Source organism: Mesoplodon bidens, assembly GCF_964165515.1.
Source record: "Mesoplodon bidens genome assembly, chromosome: 3".
NCBI lineage: Eukaryota > Metazoa > Chordata > Mammalia > Artiodactyla > Ziphiidae > Mesoplodon > Mesoplodon bidens.
This window is the reverse complement of record NC_138178.1, coordinates 144,456,921-144,477,791: the sequence shown is the minus strand read 5'-3', so window position 1 is coordinate 144,477,791 and position 20,871 is coordinate 144,456,921. Positions and strand designations below refer to the sequence as shown.

The 20,871-nt window shown below is 38.7% G+C and overlaps 1 protein-coding gene across 6 annotated transcripts in view; it reads right to left on the bottom strand.

Moving 5' to 3' along the window:
- The window catches only part of RAD51B (RAD51 paralog B), a 670,662-nt gene that overhangs the window by 616,061 nt on the left and 33,730 nt on the right, over positions 1-20,871 (bottom strand). For all 6 annotated transcript variants that reach the window (XM_081228971.1, XM_081228967.1, XM_081228970.1 and 3 more), the window contains exons 5-6: positions 13,243-13,379; positions 1,640-1,759 (exon numbers count right to left, since the gene is read on the bottom strand). In XM_081228971.1, the coding sequence (XP_081085097.1) occupies positions 1,640-1,759; positions 13,243-13,379 (257 nt within the window). The remainder of the gene's footprint in view (positions 1-1,639; positions 1,760-13,242; positions 13,380-20,871) is intronic.

The window sequence follows — 20,871 nt, the reverse complement described above, 5'->3', positions numbered from 1 at the left end:
ATGTGTCGATATTTATTTCTCTTCTGACAATTTGTATCAGCTCAAATGTAGATATTACTGCTTATCCACTTTTAAAAAAATTAATTAATTAATTAATTTTGGCTGTGTTGGGTCTTCGTTTCTGTGCGAGGGCTTTCTCTAGTTGCGGCGAGCGGGGGCCACTCTTCATCGAGGTGTGCGGGCCTCTCACTGTCACGGCCTCTCTTGTTGCGGAGCACAGGCTCCAGACACGCAGGCTCAGTAGTTGTGGCTCACGGGCCCAGTTGCTCTGCGGCATGTGGGATCTTCCCAGACCAGGGCTTGAACCCGTGTCCCCTGTACTGGCAGGCAGATTCTCAACCACTGCACCACCAGGGAAGTCCCCTTGGTTTTCTTACGATACTGCTAAAGCTCCAGTTTAGAGCAAAACTGCTTGCCGTAGCCAGGCTCCAAAATGGTCCCCATTTACTCCCACCTCCTGCTATTCACATCCTTGTGGAGTCCCCTCCCACATTGTACCAGGGTTGTCCTGTGGACCAATAGCATATGACAAAATGACAGTACACCGTTTCTGAGAGTAGGTTGTGAAAGACTACAGCATCCATCTTGGGCTCTTTCTTACTTGCCCACTCTCTCTCAGAGCACTGGCTCCGTCGGAGGCAAGATACCATTGTGGACCAAAAATGTCGCCTGCCACATCAGTAAACAAAGGATGTTGAGGCCATCAAGCCATCAGCCACTGCAGCTGCCCTGACTGTGTACCCTGAGGGAATTCAGGATAGAGAAAAGCAAGATACTGTCCCTAGACAGTTAAGGTGCATATCAAAGGAATGATTTCAATGAGCCCAGACTCTTGCATTTCCCATACATACAAAAGTGCTGAATTCATTAACTCAAGATGTTTGTTTTTTCTTTAATTAACAGTAATTTTTTGATGTTTCAACTACCTTGTTTTTGTTGCAAAAACTCCTATATCCTGGCTTCTCCCTTACCTCTTTGGAGCAGTCCCTCAGAGCTATCTGAGAGGCTGCCTCCTAGGCTTAAGTCCTCAGTATGTCTGCTGAATAAAACATAATTCTCAACTTTTAGGTTGTGTGCTTTTTTTTTTTTTTTCAGTCAACAACATGTTGTAAGCAGCCCTATGGAGAGACCCACATAGTGAGAACTAGAGGCCTCTCCAGGAAGGAAGGGAGGCCTTCCAGCAACTACATGAATGACCCTGGAATTCTCCAAGATTCTCCAGCCTCAAGTGACCCTTGAGATGACTACAACCCTGGCCAACAGCTTAACTGCAAGCTCTTGAGCAACCCTGAGCCAGAAATACTCAGCTAAGCCATTCCCAGATACCTAACCCTCAAAAACTATGTGAGATAACAGATGTTTACTGTTTTAAGCTGCTAAACTTTGGGGTAATTTGTTAATGGAACAGTAGATAATATACCACTTAATTAGTTAAATCTAAAACATTTTATTCATTTAAAATATTTTTCATTTTTAAAGAAATACTTCAACCAATAGTAGTAAATAAAGAACACTGAAATAATTATTTCTCATAATCCTAATTTGTAGGGACTTTTTTTAACTCAGAAGCTGAAAACATGAAAAACAAAAAATAAATCTTCAAAGTATTACTAAAATACCAAAATCTAAGACAGCATACCTTTGTAGAACTTCATCACAGCTGAGTTCCCGATAAAGATGAACTTTACTGCTTGTCAAAAGTAATTTTTCTTCAGTGTTAAAATATCTGGGAAAACGAGATTCTGCTATCTCAACCAGTCTGTGGAGGAAAAAATAACACAAGCAAAAACAGTCAATATTTTTTTGCCATTTGCAGCAACATGAATGGAGGATATTATGAAGTGAAATGAGTCAGACAGAGAAAGATGAATACTGTATGATATCACGTATATGTGGAATCTAAAAGAATACAATAAACTAGTGAATATAACAAAAAAGAGGCAGACTCATAGATACAGAGAACAAACTAGTGGTTACCAGTGGGGAGGGGAGGGGAGAGGCAATATAGGGTTGGGGGTGTGGGAGGTTCAAACTACTGGGTTTAAGATAGGCTCGAGGGTATATTGTACAACATGGGGAATGTAGCCAATATTTTGTAATAACTAAATGGAAAGTAACCTTTAAAAATTGTACCAAAAAATTAAAATAAATACATAAATAAAAATAGTCAATATTTAAAGCCACACAAATTTTACTTAGGAAACTCATAAGCCATAAGTAACACCGGAAAAAAAGCCTTATCAATAGAGCAGGTATTAAAAACAAAAAAGAGCAGGTATAAGCAAAATGGCTTCATATACAATTATGGAATGTAAGCCCTCGTTTGTAAGCACTAGAAGAGATTACCAGTCAGAGCACAAGCCTAGCAAAGGCTTTTAATCTCATCTAATGCTGAGCAAGCAATATCTCTGAGGTTTAACATAAAAATATATGTTTTTTTATAAATGAAAGTTTGACTAGCACCGTATGTTTAGTAAATAAGAAAAATGCTTTCATTTTCAGAAATGAAATATATTTGAATATAGAATATTATCATTCTAATAATCAGATATCAGTAAATCTCCATGTCTCAGACCAGAAAAATGTTTTCTCAATTAAAACTTAAATACATACAAAATAAGTGCTATCCAATAGTTCCTTGGTAAACAGGAAACTATTTTCTAAACAAATGGATGTATCCAATATTTCCTTAGTAAACAAAAAATTATTTTCTAAACACTGAATTCCGACCTCAAAGCTAGATCTAATGCATGGGGTAGGCCGAGCATTAGAGAGTGACAAGTTGAAACAGATGCAACTATAACCGTTACTAATACAGGACATGGAGTGGTACTAGAAATTTCAAATATTTCTGGCTAAAAATACAAAAATGTAAATCTTTGAGTGTAATTGTCTCCTATTTAAAATGATACCTTATCAGTCCCATACTTAACCATCCAAGGGTGACTGGGAGGAAGGACTATAAATACTAAAACCATCCTATATTTTATGTTCCACTTAACAACACAAAAGTATAAAAGAATAGTGTTTTCATTTCTAAATAGTTAATGAGCTCCAAGAAGAAGCTGAGAATGTTAAAGAGATAAAATAAGTTCCTCACATATGCCATACTCAGAAATGAAAGAGAAACTCTAAAACAGGAAAGAAAAAAAATAAAACTAGTTAATAACATTCCTTAAAAAGTATATTTTGAACAATGTGAAAAGAAAAGGCCTCATTGGTATGAACAGGAAGAGAAAAAAATTACTTTAGGAGTAAGGAATAGTACCAAAAGTTGTGTAAAAAGTTGAGTACAGAATGGACCAAATGACTATTCAGGCAAAGTACTTGAGAGAGGGAGGCATAGGGACTGGAAAAAAAGGAGGAAATGAGGTAAGTGATGAAAGCAAGAAGAAATGAGACGACACTGGCAAAGCAGAACGGGCAAATTTTGAGAGTCTGGGGAAAATGTGTAAATTTCTTGATTAGGGCAGCTACTTGCTGAGTTTAGTGCTAGTCAGAGAAGTCAGATAGAAAGCTCTGACACTTAGAACCTGCTGATTTTTAATAGGAGAGGGATGGTGACACCTGCCAGAAACATGGAACTTTTCCAAAATTTGGATACCCAGTCGATTAGAAACCAGACTGAGAGTACCTAAGTCATTGGCAACAACAACTGAACAGCTGACAGACAATAATAATTTTCTGAATCTAACACTAGGCTGGATTTCAACCAGCAGCTTGATGGTCAAAGGCTCTGGAAACTATTTCTGCTCTCTCATTCCATTAAAGGCACCTCAGAAGGAGGGTGGTCAATGTGTGGACCTGAACTAACCTTATCCACAGTTATCATGCTGAATACCTGTATCAAATGGATATTTACACACGAATATGCTGTCATTTTCTGTAAGTTTCTCTAAATGTTTTTTATTTTAGAAAAAGTATCTAAAAATATATAAGTCAAAAACCAAATACAAATGTAGTATTCTATATGCCTCACATTAATCGTAGAATTTCTTATAACAATCTTCACCACAAAGATCTTTTTTGGTTACAGCAAGCGAAAGAAAAGATCTTGTTTTCCTCCCAGATATTAATTACATAAAATTTGAAAGCAGTGCCATCTAGTGGACATCTTTTTTATTAAAAGTACTCTTTTCAAAAGATGCATTTAAGGGCCTCCCTGGCGGCGCAGTGGTTGAGAGTCCGCCTGCCAATGCAGGGGACACGGGCTCGTGCCCCGGTCCGGGAAGATCCCACGTGCCGCGGAGCGGCTGGGCCCGTGAGCCATGGCCGCTGAGCCTGCGCGTCTGGAGCCTGTTGCTCCGCAACGGGAGAGGCCACAACAGTGAGAGGCCCGCGTACCGCAAAAAAAAAAAAAAAAAGATGCATTTAAGATTCATTCATTCAACATTTGAGGACCTACTATATGCGAGGCACCATTCTAGGAGCTAAGGATACAGCTATGAACAACAACAACAAAATAAAACAAAAAAATCCTTCCCTCATGGAACTTACATGCTACTGAGAAAGACAAACAAATAAATATATATTAACATGTCAGATAATATGTGCTTTAAAGAAAAGTGAATCAGGTTAAGGGAACAGATTGTTACAGACAGAAGTAACAGCTATTTCATGGAGGGTAGTCTGGGAAAGCCTCTTTAATACGGTGACATTTGAGCAAAGGTTTAAGGGAGATGAGAAAGTGAACCATGTGGCTATCCAGTGAAACAGCACACAGGAAGAGGGAATTACAGCAAGTGCAAAAGTCCAGATGTGGGAAGATGCCTGGGGTGTTGGAGGAATAACAAGGAGGCTTGTAGTAGCTGGAACACAGGAACCAAGAGGCGGAATAAAAGGAAATAAGGTGAGAGAGCTAGCCAGGGGCCAAGATCACATAAGATTTTTATGATTCTGGGTTTTTTCGGGGTATTTTTTAGATTTCATTTAGTAAAAAGCGAAACCTAGGATCAGGACTGACATGATCCAACTTCTTTTCTTTCCTTAAAGAATCACTCTAGCTACCAAATGTAGAAGAGGCTATGGAGGGGCAAGGGTAACAGCAAGATCAGCTAGTGCTGTCGTCCAGATAGAGATGATGACTTGACCTAGAGAACAGATCAGGTGACTAGAAGTAACTGCACTCCAGATACAGTTCCATAGAGGATCGAAGGGATTTCTTGACTAATCGGATGAGCAGCTGGAGAAATGGAATTACCATTCACTAAAGTGGAGAAGACTGGATTCAGATCAAGGTTTTTGTTATAAGCTCCTCCTGTTACTTCACAGCTCTTTTATAAAAGAAAAGCTTTACATTAGTGACCACGTGCCAACTTGAAACCAAACACATGCTTAATGTAAAAAAAAAAAAAAGTTTTCCAAAATTCTAGTTGAAATCTAGCATCATAAATGTGCTGAAATATAAGTTTATGTTTTCTCAAAGCTTCATGTAATACTTTCCTGCTCATTAATTCAATATGTACTTGCTCAGTACTGTGGTATTACAAAGTATAATAACGTGAATCTATTAGTTCCTTACAGATTCCAGAATATTCCAATGTTTTGTTTTAGTGATAATAAGTACTTATGACTAATTTTCATTTTCTATCATAAAAACTCTTCAGGATCTCCCTCACCACTAATTCATTTCGATTCACAAATGATAGGACAGCTAGAACGAAACTAAGAAAAACCTACTCAGACTCATGAAACCATCTCAAAAAATGGTAAAAGGCAATTTATCTCCCCTGTTGTTTGCCCCCTGGGTTAAAGATCTGGATTTGTACCAACTAGCAAGTAGGTAAATGGTCCTAAGACCACACTGGTATTGCCTTCAGAATCAGCCAAAGTCATTCTGGGCACTACCACTACATGCTGATACACTACACCCTGATACACTGGTTCAGAGAGAGTGATACTCTAGGTAGTTTGGTAGGAATTAAAGGGCACTGGCTGTAGGGTACTTGGCACCCTCAGAAATGACATAAATACCAAGTACAAAACTTCCTTCAGATCTAAGCTTGGTCATTGCTTCCACATGGTACCAACACAACATATACCTCGCCTCTGTATACTTAGTTATATATAATAGTTATAATTTTACAATTTTGTGATTATTTGATTTTCTTCCTCCCCTGTTGGACTACATCTTTCTTCCTAGTTTTCAAAGCTCTTCTGACTTCATGACATCTCAGGAATGTCTACTTCTGCCTCTTACAATTCCAATTCTACATCCCACCTCCCCAAGTCTCCACCTTCCAGGGTCCTGGGTCCCATCTCCTGCTTCCCCAGATCCCTCCGTCTTCCTCACACACATTCCACTTGCAGTTCTAAGACTGCTTTATTTTCCTTTATCCATTTTATTTCTCCCAGAGTTTGTTTGTTTTTGTTTTTTTTTGCAGTACGCGGGCCTCTCACTGTTGTGGCCTCTCCCATTGCGGAGCACAGGCTCCCAACGCGCAGGCTCAGTGGCCATGGCCCACGGGCCCAGCCGCTCCGCGGCATGTGGGATCTTCGTGGACCGGGGCACGAACCTGCGTCCCCTGCATCGGCAGGCGGACTCTCAACCACTGCGCCACCAGGGAAGCCCCCTTTTTTATTCTTAACCTCCAGTTCCATCTTTTTCTAATTATCCCCAATAGGGATAATACAGTATTCATTCAATTCATGTATACTGGAATTTTCATGGCTGCCAAAATTTCCATAGACAGGTCACTAACCTATTTATATTCTCAAGGTATGTACAGGATATAGCATCTAAGACTATATGAGACCCTAAGCATAAGTCCAATAGGTAAAACAAATAAAAACAGACTTTTCCTGAATCAATCAGAAGAAGGAGATCCAGAACTCTGCCTGTTTAGCATTTCCCTCTCCCCAAGGCAGTCCCTGAGTACCTGAGGGTTTAGCACCAGATTATACTATTATCTAATTATTAAGCAGTACAGAAATACAATTGCAGCCTGTGATGAACAAGCATGATTAACGTACTTCTCAAAAATATGTAAAAATGAGCTAGCTAGTGTATTGCTTTAAAAAAATATATAACTAAGCATTCCAAAGTGCTTTTAAGTATATCACCTCAAGGTTTTCTTTTTTTCTTTCTTTCTTTCTTTCTTTCTTTCTTTATTTTTGGGCTGCTTTGGGTCTTCGTTGCTGCATGCAGGCTTTCTCTAGTTGCAGCAAGCAGGGGCTACTCTTCGTTGTGGTGCACGGGCTTCTCATTGCGGTGGCTTCTCTTGTTGTGGAGCATGGGTTCTAGGCGTGCAGGCTTCAGTAGTTGTGGCACGTGGGCTCAGTAGTTGTGGATAGTGGGCTCTAGAGTTCAGTCTCAGTAGTTGTGGCACACAGGCTTAGTTGCTCCGCGGCATGTGGAATCCTCCCAGACCAGGACCCGTGTCTCCTGCATTGGCAGGCAGACTCTTAACCACTGCACCAGCAAGGAAGTCTTTTCTCTTTTTTTTAATACATTTTAAACTTCACTTATTTTTATTTATTCTTCCTCTGTTTTCTTCCTCCTTCTTGATAAAAAGATATCTAGCAACTTATTGACAGAAATTATTTTCCACTTTTTTCACTTACCCTAAATTCTCTATATGTTAATCCTTTAATCTTCCTTCATGTTAATCCTTCAATTCACTTTCACATTTGTGTTTTTCTTTTTTAACTGATTTTTTTTAATTCATTTATTTTATTTATTTATTTTTGGCTGTGTTGGGTCTTTGTTGCAGTGCACTGGCTTCTCACTGTGGTGGCTTCTCTTGTTGTGAAGCACGGGCTCTCGGAATGTGGGCTTCGGTGGTTGCAGCATGTAGGTTCAGTAGTTGCGGCACGCGGGCTTTGTTGCTCCACAGCCCGTGGGATCTTCCCAGACCAAGGCTCAAACCCGTGCCCCCTGCATTGGCATGAGGATTCTTAACCACTGTGCCACCGGGGAAGCCCTCATTTGTGCTTTTTGGAGAGCTTGTTTGAAGGACAAAATGGAGACAATTATCCATACAGAGACATACAGAAAGCTAAAGCATATTCTTTTTGGGTCTTATATTTTCCTGCTTTAACTTTTATCTAAGTCCAAAAACTATCCCAGTTGTGGGAGACACTATTAATTACCTACCAATATCCATTCCCACTTCTTCCTTGTTAAGGGAACCCCAATTTTACTCAAGCAGTTATGTTAACCAGCCCCATCACACTTGTTACAAATATGTTTTGCCCTCACTTTTCCATCCTCCCTTGCACGTAGGGGTGACCAAGTGAGAAGTCTGCAGAAGGATTCCAGAGTGTGAAAAGAAAATCAGCAGAGGGGAGGAGGCGGCTACTCTGAAAAGTATATTTTCCTGATGAAAGGTATAATTGGCTCTTTCTCTTCTCACTGACTCAAGCACAGAATGGATATTATGCCTAAAATGTACCAGCCCTAGGTCTCTATCATCACTGAGAGACAGAACCAGGGCCAGCAACGACCTACTCAGGTCTTCCTGTTATGGGGAAAAATATAAACCTCTTGTTGTTTAAGCCGCTGTTCTTTGTATATCCAGTTGCTTGCAGGAGAAAGCTTCCCTAACTGATTGACCAACCTTCCCCAGTAACTCCAAATAGGGATCAACCAATATTGTAACAGCACAAATGAAATGTGACCAAGCATCACAGAGCCAGCTCCATGCTCTGACCTGCCATGACAAACTTCAGAAGGCACTAAAAGAACACCAAGGCTGGCATCTATACAAAAGAGCATAGGGACCTTTGATTCCACCTGACCCCAGCACCAGATCATCACACTTTTCAAGGGTTATAGAGAATAGACTAGAAAAATAAAAACAATATAAATCTCAACCCTTGTCTTCAAATGACCTTCATAAGAGTTCCTTGTGAATTATGCAACATAATTCCAACAAAAGGGACAAAAATTTTACCACTCCATTTTCCAGCCTGCCTCTAATGCAAGTACTAAGTAATATGTACATAGGCAGGAAAAGATAATGAAGGAAAATAATTAATACAGAGAATGCAAAAAGTAGCCAATTAGACTAAATGCAAAGACAAAGAAAAACAAACAAAAATCTCCACAAATTAATACGGAGAATGTAGACTAGTCACCTGCTACTGGATTTCACCTAATTCACTGATAGGTTTTTAACCTACTCTGAACTGTAATACTGATAACAATGAAATAACCCAACAGTTTAAGAAGACATTGTAAACTCAGCTTTAAAAGTGGTGCAAAAAAAGCAAGAATCCAATTACAGTGAACTAAACTGCTGTTATCAGAATAAGCTTAATCCTTCAATTCTTTAAGCAAATGCCCCAGGACCTTTGTAAGAGCTATTTATACATTAGCTATTTATTACCTAATTGGCTATTTAATACCTTCTTGGCTTATGAGTTGAAAGCTAGTCATTGGCATTTTAAAGAGTACCTTTCACCTGGACAACCTGAGTGAGCCAGTGTCTTTACCAGATTTACCATCAAATATATTTGTCTGTATCAGCTTTAATATCAAATATGTTTCAACGTTCAGATTTCCAGTGGTGTCACATGTTTATGCTTCTGGGTTTTTTTTTACCATTTATTTGTTAAAGATCCAAATAAGTTTATCACATTACAATTGATCACTATGTCTTTTTCCCAGCTTTATTGAGATATAATTGACATATAACATTGTGTAAGTTTAAGGTGTACAATGTGATGTGAGCAATACATCTTTTTTTTTAAGCTCTACTTTTTTATATTGAAGTGTAATTGCTTTACAATGTTGTGTTAGTTTCTGCTGTATATTGAAGTGAATCAGCTATATGTATACATATATCCCCTCTGTCAGACCTCCCTCCCACCCACCCCACCCATCTAGGTCATCACAGAGCACCAAGCTGAGTTCCCTGTGCTATACAGCAGGTTCCTACTAGCTACCTAGTTTACACATGGTAGTGTATATGTCTATCCTAATCTCCCAATTCATCCCACCCTCCCCTTCTCCCGTGTCCACATGTTCGTTCTCTATGTCTGCGTCTCTATTCCTGCCCTGCAAGTAGGTTCATCTGTACCATTTTTCTAAATTCCACATATATGCGTTAATATACGATATTTGTTTTTCTCTTTCTGACTTACTTCACTCTGTATGACAGGCTCTAGGTCCATCCACATCTCTACAAATGACCCAATTTCATTCCTCTTTATGGCTGAGTAATACTATTGGTGGGAATGTAAATTGATACAGCCACTATAGAGAACAGTATGGAGGTTCCTTAAAACACTAAAAATAGAACTACCATATGACCCAGCACTCCCACTACTGGGCATACATCCTGAGAAAACTATAATTCAAAAAGATACATGCACCCCAATGTTCTTTGCAGCATTATTTACAATAGCCAGGATATGGAAGCAACCTAAATGTCCTCGATACATCTTTTAAGTCTCTTTTAATCCAAAGGTTTATCCTCCAACTCTTTTTTTTTAATCCTACAAATTGTTGTTTGTTGTTTTCCACAGTTTGGGTTTTCTGAGTACATCCCTCGGGTGTAGTTTCACGTGTTGCTCTCTTCTCTGTATATGTTGTAAACTGGTCGTTGGATCTGAAAGCTTGATCACTTTCTGGTTTGATTATTCTTCCATCAGCAAGTACCACAATGACTGGTTGCCTTTTTGTGATACTAGCACACTTTTCTGTTTATGAACCGTTTTTATTCACAACACTTCTGACACCAAATGTGTGGGTTTTCTATACTAAGCAATTTTCCAATTCCCTATGGACACCAACTCGGTGTCCTACAAGTCAATTCAATTCAATTCTAACACTAACTACTAGGAGTTAGTTAGACACCGCAGGTTAAAGGCTCATATTCACAAGGCTGCCCCCAATTCAGTCTTCAATCACAAGTCCCAGGCCTCTGGTACTTCAGACCAACCAGCTATAAATTGGGAGTACCATCCCCCCCAGCACCTCAGTGTGTTCACCAACCCAGAAGCTCTCCAAACCCTATCAGTTAGAGGATTTTGTGGAGATTCCACTACATGGGCATGATTCATTAAATGGGAATGCTGATTGATCCATTTCTAGTCCCTCTTCCCTCCTCAGAGGTTGGGGAGGTAGGGCTGAAAGATCAACCCTATAATCACATGACCAGTTCCTCTGGCAACCAGCCCCCTTCAGATGCAATCTAGGGGCCCACCAAGAGTCATCTCGTTAGCATAAACTCAGGTATGGTTGGAAAGGGGCTAATTACGAATAACAAATTATGCTCCTTTCAGCTCTATCACTCAGGAAATTCCAAAGGTTTTAGAAGTTCGTTTGTCAGTAACCAGGATGACAACAAAATATGTATTTATTATATCACAATATGCAGTTCCTAGATCACTAGATTATTAGGGTTTATAATTTGGTTATATTGTATCATTCCTTCATCATTTATTATTGGAATACTTCTATAAAAAAGACATATTTGTTACTTAGTAATACAGTTCGTATTGAAAAGAGAATAAATGCTTGATTTCCTTTTTTTTTTAACTCATTTTCAAAATAATAAGTTGCTTCTCCAGAATTCTCCAATGGTGATCAATTTGTTGCTTTTCATTTTTTTTAATTAATTTATTTTTGGCTGTGTTGGGTCTTCGATGCTGCTCATGGGCTTTCTCTAGTTGCAGAGAGCGGGGGCTACTCTTCATTGTGGTGCACAGGCTTCTCACTGCGGTGCCTTCTCTTGTTGTGGAGCACAGGCTCTAGGCATGCAGGCGTCTGTAGTTGTGGCATGCGGGCTCAGTAGTTGTGGTTCACGGGCTCTAGAGCGCAGGCTCAGTAGGTGTGGTGCACGGGCTTAGTTGCTCCATGGTATGTGGGATCTTCCCGGATCAGGGCTCGAACCCATGTCCCCTGCATTGACAGGCGGATTCTCAACCACTGTGCCACCAGGGAAGTCCTGCTTTTCATTTCTTAATATTATAGACTCATGAATTTAAACATATTCCATGTGTTTCAATCAACTTCTATTATTGTTCTACTGGTGCTCAATTTGTTTCATCTTTGGCCAGTGGGAGCTCTTCAGGTTGACTCCAGAGTCCTTCTGACACTCCCTTAGCTAGTCGTTGATAGTTTTCTTGCTATCAGATAAGATGTTTCAGACTCAACTTAAAAACCTCCTAATACTCTGGTTTCTCTTCAGATTGAATAAATCTGTTGCTTTTTACTAAAACAAACAAACAAACAAAACTTTCTGCTCCATAGCTAGAATCAGCCATTCCCCCATGGAGCCCTTGTTCCTTTTAGTAGGAAATGGGATCTGGATTCCATGATCTGAGAGCAATACCTGTCAATTCCTTCATTTAGCAAACATTTTCTGAGCAGTTAGTATGTGTCAGTCGTAGGATTTGACTTTCAAGATACAAAGATATAACACAAACTCAAAGAGCTGACAAACCAGTGGCATATACTTAGAAAGAATAGATAATCAAGAGATGTAGAACAAAGCAAATAAGCTCTAGGCAAAATAATCCATTTGAAATTTATCTGGTCAGGTAATACACTTTGATCTTTGTAGTACTCTTAGAGAGAAATAAGTAAGATTCACTGTGACATAACTAGAGAAGGACCCAAAGAACTATACCTATACTATACCTTGGCTAAGAAAGTAGAATTGAGTCATTCTCTAGATATATAAAGCACTGCTACTTATGAATGTCAATCAGAGCAGGGGAAGAGGAGATCAGACTTATCTTCAGGTATACAGAGTTACACAAATGACTGAATGCCTTTCTCATAGAATGTTAAAATAAAGGTCCTTGCCAAACTAAGGAAATCTTTTCTTTCTAAGCATGCATATACTTATCATCAGTGTGTTTCTTGCATTTAATACCACACTATTTCAAAGATTAAAGTAAAATATTTCTCAAGCAAAAAATGTTTTGAAAATTGCAATTTTTCCATTCACTAATATTTTACTTCCAACTAGTAACTATTTACAAAGCAGCTTACCTTTTGTCTGTCTTATTAACTTTCCCTCTTCTCCATTTTCTACTTACATACCTCTCTCTGTTTCTTAAACTTGTTTCTTTCTGACTTTCTGCAAAACACAGCTTATTCAGGAACCCCACTCAAACCATTAAGAAAGGGATAAAAAAGGCAAAAAGAAATTGCTGCCTGGGTTAATTTTAAAAGGAAAATTCCTGTATTCTCAAAAATAAAAAATGTTAACATGTTTGTAAATGTTACATGCCGTATATAAGTTACAAAAATAAAGCATTATAATGAAAAATAATAAAATCTCCCACCTTTCAGCACTAAATGCTGACTCTGTGTCAATGTACACAACAGCTCCTTCTAATCCTCCCATGTTGGTAGGTAATGTAGCCAAAATGCTCATCATTATACAAAACTGAGTTTTTCCACAACCTGGTGGACCTGTAATCTAAAATTAAAAAAATATTGTTATTTGTATAAACATTACAATCTAATCAAAGCAAAATCCTTTTAAGAACTTGCCACATATACAGTCCAACTAACCTGGGTTCCCAGAGAGAACATTCTAATACACCCCTTGTATGTAATAAATTAACTTCTCCCCTATGCATCTGAATTGGTACTAGTTATGTACCATCCTTGGGAGAAATGAGAAAATAGTCACCCAGACCATCCTCTGCATTCTGTAGTTCAGATGAAAAACTGGTTGAGAAAGCCTTGAGGATTCATTTATAAATTCACAACTTGGAGTTCTATACCTTTTCCTCATTAAGACTTTATAGAAAGATCTTGAAAATATTTAAGACGCTTTAATAATTGGTTTAGCATTTGTTATAAATTGGCCTTTCAAAACAATTTTGTACTAGTCCCATTAAAAGGTACTTTCATCTTTATTCTTAAAAGTATTTAGGAGTAAAAGGTATTGATATATACAATTTAATTTCAAATGAATCAGAAAAAAAGTGTATGTGTCTGCGTGTGTATGTGTGTGTCTGTGTAGAAGAGAGATAAAGCAAGTAAAACAAAATTCAATAATTACTGAATCTAGGTGACTCATACTTTGAAGTGTATATTTTAAAATTTTAGTTGGTGGAAAGCTATTTTGAGATTATAAAATTCGAAAACAAGAGGGTATAGATGGAAAAGAATAGGACGTTAATCACAGGCATATTTGAGTCCAACAGGAAGTAGTTAACAAAAATTAATTTGAAAATATTAAAAATATCCCCTTTAACATGTTATTTGTCATACTGGCTGTGGCATCCAAATTTTAAGAACCAAAACACTATCCCTTTTGTGAGGATAACACTAATGAACAATTTTTCACAATAGGAAGAAGGGAAAAGAAGAGGAGGAAAGGAGAGAAGAAAATCTCAGGTAGAGATGAACAAAAGTCCAAGCTAAGACTGAGACACACTAGATCTGAAGAAACTGTCTCAGATATACTATGAAGCAGGAAGAAATAAGAAGGGATGATCCAGGAGTCTAAATCATGGAGGCCAATGGTTCTCAAACATGAGAGAACATTAGAATCACCTGGAAAGCTCATTAACCAGCATTTCTGGTTAACAATAGGTCTGAAATAGGGGCTGAAAATTTACATTTCTAGTAAGTTGACACTGATGCTGCTCTACATTTGAGAACCACTGTTTTTGGAATTTAGAGTAAGGGTAAACTTCATTTATCAAAGCTTAACATTAAAAAAAACAAAGGCTCACAAGCTAGAAACCATGTGCTGATTTATAATCTCTAAAACAATGATTTAGACTTCTGGGTTAAATAATTGCTGCTAGCAATAACAGTGCCAGATCATGAGTGATCAGTGAAAACTCCAAAGTTCTTTGATTACATACTCCAACAAACAAACCAAAAAATAAAAATAAAAATTTTAGTATGAACCTCCAATATATGCATATGTATTATATATATACTATTTTACTAATACATTCTATGCAGTATAAAACCACATAAAATAGGGATTAAAAAATAAAGATTACAAGCATTTAAAAATAGTTTCATATCTTGTTTTAATTCTAAAATACAACACAAATCAATAGTTTCATAACATATATTAGTTGTACAGATCTTTTCACTCTCATAAAAACTTATTAGCACTTTTAGTGGAGCAAAGATAATAATGAAAATAAATGAAACTATGTATGCTGTTTTTTAAATATTGATTTAAATATTTTGTAATTCAGTAACTGAAATGTCAGTTCCTAAGTTTTGCTTATTTCAGTACTTAACTGCAATGGCTCTACAGTTGAGAAGGTGATAATTGCAAAACAACAAGGATTGAAATTAAAGAAATACATGATTTGTTGTACTTAGGAAATCATTATTTTTTAATACCTTTTTCAATTATCAAAAGTTTTTGTTGAACTCTGGCTAATAAATTTCCATCTTCCTTCATATCAACTAATTATTCTTTTTTTTTTAAACAGAGAACAGGAGTATTTATTTATTTATAAATTTATTTATTTATTTTGGGCTGTGTTGGGTCTTCGTTTCTGTGCGAGGGCTTTCTCTAGTTGTGGCAAGCGGGGGCCACTCTTCATTGCGGTGTGCGGGCCTCTCACTATCACGGCCTCTCTTGTTGTGGAGCACAGGCTCCAGACGTGCAGGCTCAGTAGTTGTGGCTCACGGGCCTAGTTTCTCCGCGGCATGTGGGATCTTCCCACACCAGGGCTCGAACCCGTGTCCCCTGCATTAGCAGGCAGATTCTCAACCACTGCACCACCAGGGAAGCCCCTCAACTAATTATTCTTGTAAACTAATAAAAATATATTGACTTTTAACATTTTTAATAGTTGGTTTCACAATCAAAGGAAACTATTTGGAAGATTTCTTAACAGTATAGAAAATATTGTTAAAGTTTTTTAAAGTGTGCAGATAGTAAAGTTTTCACAAGATACACATCTTTGATGACAAAAATCACATGATACACATGATAAAAGAAACATTTCCAAGCAATGATTTGAAAAACACTCTGTATTTTGATCTCTGTCTTTTAAGAAGCAGTTACTTTCGCACTCATTGTAAAAATATCCTTTACTTTAGGGCTTCCCTGGTGGCGCAGTGGTTGAGAGTCCGCCTGCTGATGCAGGGGACACAGGTTCGTGCCCCGGTCCAGGAAGATCCCACGTGCCACAGAGCAGCTAGGCCCATGAGCCATGGCCGCTGAGCCTGCGCATCTGGAGCCTGTGCCCCGCAATGGGAGAGGCCACAACAGTGAGAGGCCCACGTACCGCAAAAAAAAAAATTAAAAATTAAAAAAAAAAAAAAATATATATATATATATATCCTTTACTTTGAAGGGATGGAGTAAGAGTGTTCCATTGGTTGCTTGCTTGCTTGATTTTCAATCTGCTAGGTGGCATATTACATAGCCACTTGTTATACAAAAAGTGTCAGCAAATTTGACATATCTTGTCCTTTCATTTTAAAAAAGTTTCACTCAAAAAAAAAAGTTTCACCCATCTTTAAATTCAACAGTCATTTACAATCTTTGCTGTGAGATAACCAAAGAAGCTCTTGTGATTCAAATGACTTTCATGGTCACTCCTCATCTCATTACAGACTATACTACAAAGAGTCAATACTTTACCAGTCAGGTTTTTATAAAAATTGTACCATCCTGAAGCACTCTTCACACGTCTGACATCAGCTTCTGTGTTGCTATAGACTGCCTAAGGATGATGTAACCGAAAAATTCAGAGTTTTACAGAGAACATTTGTATACCCACCACCTAGACTCTGCAACTGCCATTTTATTGTTACTATGCTATAGTACAGTATACTACTACACTACGTTATCCATCAATCCATCCTTCTATCCATTCATCAATCCATCTTAGATTTTTTGTGTGTGTGTGTGGTACGCGTGCCTCTCACTGTTGTGGTCTCTCCCCTTGCGGAGCACAGGCTCCGGACGCGCAGGCTCAGCCACCATGGCTCACGGGCCTAGCCGCTCCGTGGCATGTGGGATCTTCCCGGACCGGGGCACGAACCCGTGTCCCCTGCATCGGCAGGCGGACTCTCAACCACTGCGCCACCAGGGAAGCCCCATCTTAGATGTTTTTAAATGCATTTCAAAGTAAGTCAAAGACATAAATATACTTTCCCCTAACAGTTCAGTGTGTATATAATTAACCTGAGTTTAATGTGTATGATTTTTTTTCTTCTAAGGTAAATTTTACACACAATGAAATGCCCAAATCTTGAGTGTATCATTTGATGAGTTCCAGCAAATGTATATACATATGCAATCTAAACCCCTGTCAAAGTCGGAACATTAACATTACTACCAGGAAATTCCCTCATAAACATTGCTTTATATTCAAGAAGTCTTTTTTTTTTTTTTTTTTTTTTTTTTTTGCGGTACACGGGCCTCTCACTGTTGTGGCCTCTTCCGTTGCAGAGCACAGGCTCCGGACGCGCAGGCTCAGCGGCCATGGCTCACGGGCCCAGCCGCTCCGCGGCATGTGGGATCTTCCCAGACCGGGGCATGAACCCGTGTCCCCTGCATCGGCAGGCGGACTCTCAACCACTGGGCCACCAGGGAAGCCCCTGTCATTGATTTTTACTTCATTAATTGTAGGAGAGTCATCAGCTCTGACTTTTATGTACATGTGGTTCACTTCTGCTCACATTATTAGTATTGCCTTCAATATATAGTTTCTTTGCAGGAATCTTTTTATGCCATTTGTCTGCTTTGTGAGGTATGATTTAGTTAAATCAATAAATCCACCTAACTAGGTACATGCAGAACTATAATTCATCCCAATATGTTGAAAATAAAGATACAATCAAGGTGCCCTTGTCAACCTTCTGTATCCTTTCCTCATGGACTATACCTGACACATGACAGTCGAACATACAGACCAAGTGAGGATGCCAGTGTCAATCCACTTAATAAATATCAATAAAGGTTTATTTCATGTTTTAAACTGAAATACCAATAAAAGTTCTAATATCTTTTTCCCACAACCCAATGGACCATCTTACATACTGTCCTTTGGAGACTGGTAGTTTTGAAGAGCCCAAAACACTTTTCATGGACCTTTTATCATCATCAAGGACAACATGGATCAAATTAATCACCAGACATCAGAGCAAAGGAAACTTCTATGAATAATAGTTGAAAGGGGATCTTGAAAATGAGAAATGATGACTCTTCAGAGTGCTAACTAAGGGAGGAACAAAGGACTTCCTTTCTATACATAGTATCTACATGCCCGGTTTTAGATATGTTCTAAGATTTAATGAACTTAAACCCATGAAATGCTTTGTGATTTTTAGTGGAAAGGTGAAACAAGCCCCCAATTTAAAAACATTTTTTAAGATGTTATATATGAATATATTCAGTAAAGTATCAAATACCATGATACTGTAAGGCGTTATCTTATTATTCCATCTTCAAAGAAAACATGTAAAAAAAATCTGAAGTTAAACAAGTGCAACTGGTATTTTACCTGCATCATTATTTTTATGTACTGATTCAGTACAGTCTTGAGAAAAGTAGAATATCACATGAATAACATAAGATTTCTGGGTTCATTTGGCTTTTGTATGCTTGCTTTACTTTGCATTCGAATTTGGATATTAACGTTTTCTTTAAACTATAATAACTAATTTCTAATTCTTTAGCAATCTCAGATCCTTTTCATATATTTTTCCTCTCTTTCTAACCTCAAAAAAATATGCTATATGCAATTTTTATGGGCTGGCTGGAGTTAAATTTCATTATTTTTTCAGGTTTACTTAGTGGGTTAAAACATTTCAACATTAATAATTTTTAGCTTCAGATAGTTTAGCTCTGACTTCTAGCAGCCAAACCACAAAATTTCAAATTGTGTTCAGTTCCCAGGTTCAGCTCCAATGGTGGTTAGAAAGAGAGAACATGCCAAACCAGAATAGTCTAAGTGATTTGCTTCTTGGAAACTCAGAGTGAATACAGCATTTACACACGGAAGACACCAGTAAAATACAATCAGCTTCATATAGTTAGAGCCTGAGTTTCAACAATCCTGCATGAGAAATGTAAAAGAACAGAAAGAAAACAACCGGTAGTGAAGATCACTAGAATATCAACAAGGAAGCAAATATTAGCAATTGCTTTAAAGGGGGAAGAGAATTATTACCAAGAAAAGAAAGTCTAATTATATTAAAGTGAAAATGAAGCCTAGTCATTTTAGTCTTTAAAAAGATTCACTGGTAGAGATGAATGTGAAACCTGGACCTATTGGGGCCTAAAATCTTACCTAGTAACTCTTCCTTCCGCACATTCAAAATAGGGGCATGAGGATGGGGCAATCCACCAAGCAAATACTTTGCAGAGAAAATTTAAGGACTGCCTGGTTCTGAACTGAGAAAAGAGCATGTGGAAACGTCATAGCATCTTTTTTTTTTTTTTTTGCGGTACGCAGGCCTCTCACTGTTGTGGCCTCTCCCGTTGCGGAGCACAGGCTCCAGATGCACAGGCTCAGCGGCCATGGCTCACGGGCCCAGCCGCTCCGCGGCATGTGGGATCCTCACGGACCGGGGCACGAACCCGTGTCCCCTGCATCAGCAGGCGGACTCTCAACCACTGCGCCACCAGGGAAGCCCATAGCATCTTTTTTTTTTTTTTTTTTTCTTTTTGCGGTATGCGGGCCTCTCACTGTTGTGGCCTCTCCCGTTGCGGAGCACAGGCTCCGGACGCGCAGGCCCAGCGGCCATGGCTCACGGGCCCAGCCGCTCCGCGGCATATGGGATCCTCCCAGACCGGGGCACGAACCCGTATCCCCTGCATCGGCAGGCGGACTCTCAACCACTGCGCCACCAGGGAGGCCCCATAGCATCTTTTTAATGACCCCCTTCCCCCAGCATCTAACTACCCATCTCCATGTGCTCTACTATTATGTATAAATACGATTAGGTCATCAGAACTACAGAATTCTTTTTAAGAGTCACTCTCTGAATCCTAAAACAAACAAACAAAGAAACAAAAAGCAAACAATCTCAGAAAGGTTGGGTAGCTCTTTGCCTTGTGAAAGAAATCTTGATCTTAAGTTACTTTATATCAACAAGTGGAAGATTTCATATCTTAAATTCTCTCCACCACTCCCTCTTACTCAATACTGACAACTGCTGTTTTTTAAGTAAATGGGAAGGGAAGGAGAAAAAGAAGGGAGGGGAACAGAACAGAAAAAAAGCAAGAGGACATGGAAATGACAAGTACCACAAGCTTCACAGTAAAAAAAAAAAAAAAAAAAATCAAACTGTCAAGAGATATAATAATTTAACAATCATACAATATGTGCCATATAAAAGACTTTATGAAACCTTTATGGAGAAAGATGTTCATTTCTAAATCAGGAAATGAGTGAAGAATTAGGAACAATGATTCAATCAACCACATATGCTAAACTCCTGTACTAGGACAAAGGCCTGGTTGTCCTGCCTTTCAAAACACTGGGCAGGATAAACAAATCCCATCAGCAGATCAAGGAACGCTGATTAGAAATCTCTCCCTAGTTTTCCTACTGCTGTTGCTGCACGTGGAGCAGACCAGAATCTGACTGCAGCTTGAAGGAGATGAGACCCACCCTGGCCAACCTGCAGACCCACGAGCAAGAAAAATTACTGTTTGCTGATGTTGTAAGCAGACTTGAGCAGCCAAAATTGACTGATAAAGCATTTATGTTTTATACTTCACTGTTGATACATTTCTATATAAGCCAAGGCCCTTGTGGACACTTGAATTTACAAGCCCTGACTTATTGTCTCCTGTGATCTTTAGACCACAGCCCACCCTGCCAACTAAAAAGAAGCAGAACTGAAATATTTACCTGTTCTAAGGAAAAGTTTGGAAGCCAAAACAGGACTCTGGCATCCTGCCTCTACCTTTTTGGGACAGTAGGATGGTCACTTCCAAAGCAAACTGCCCTACTCAAGGA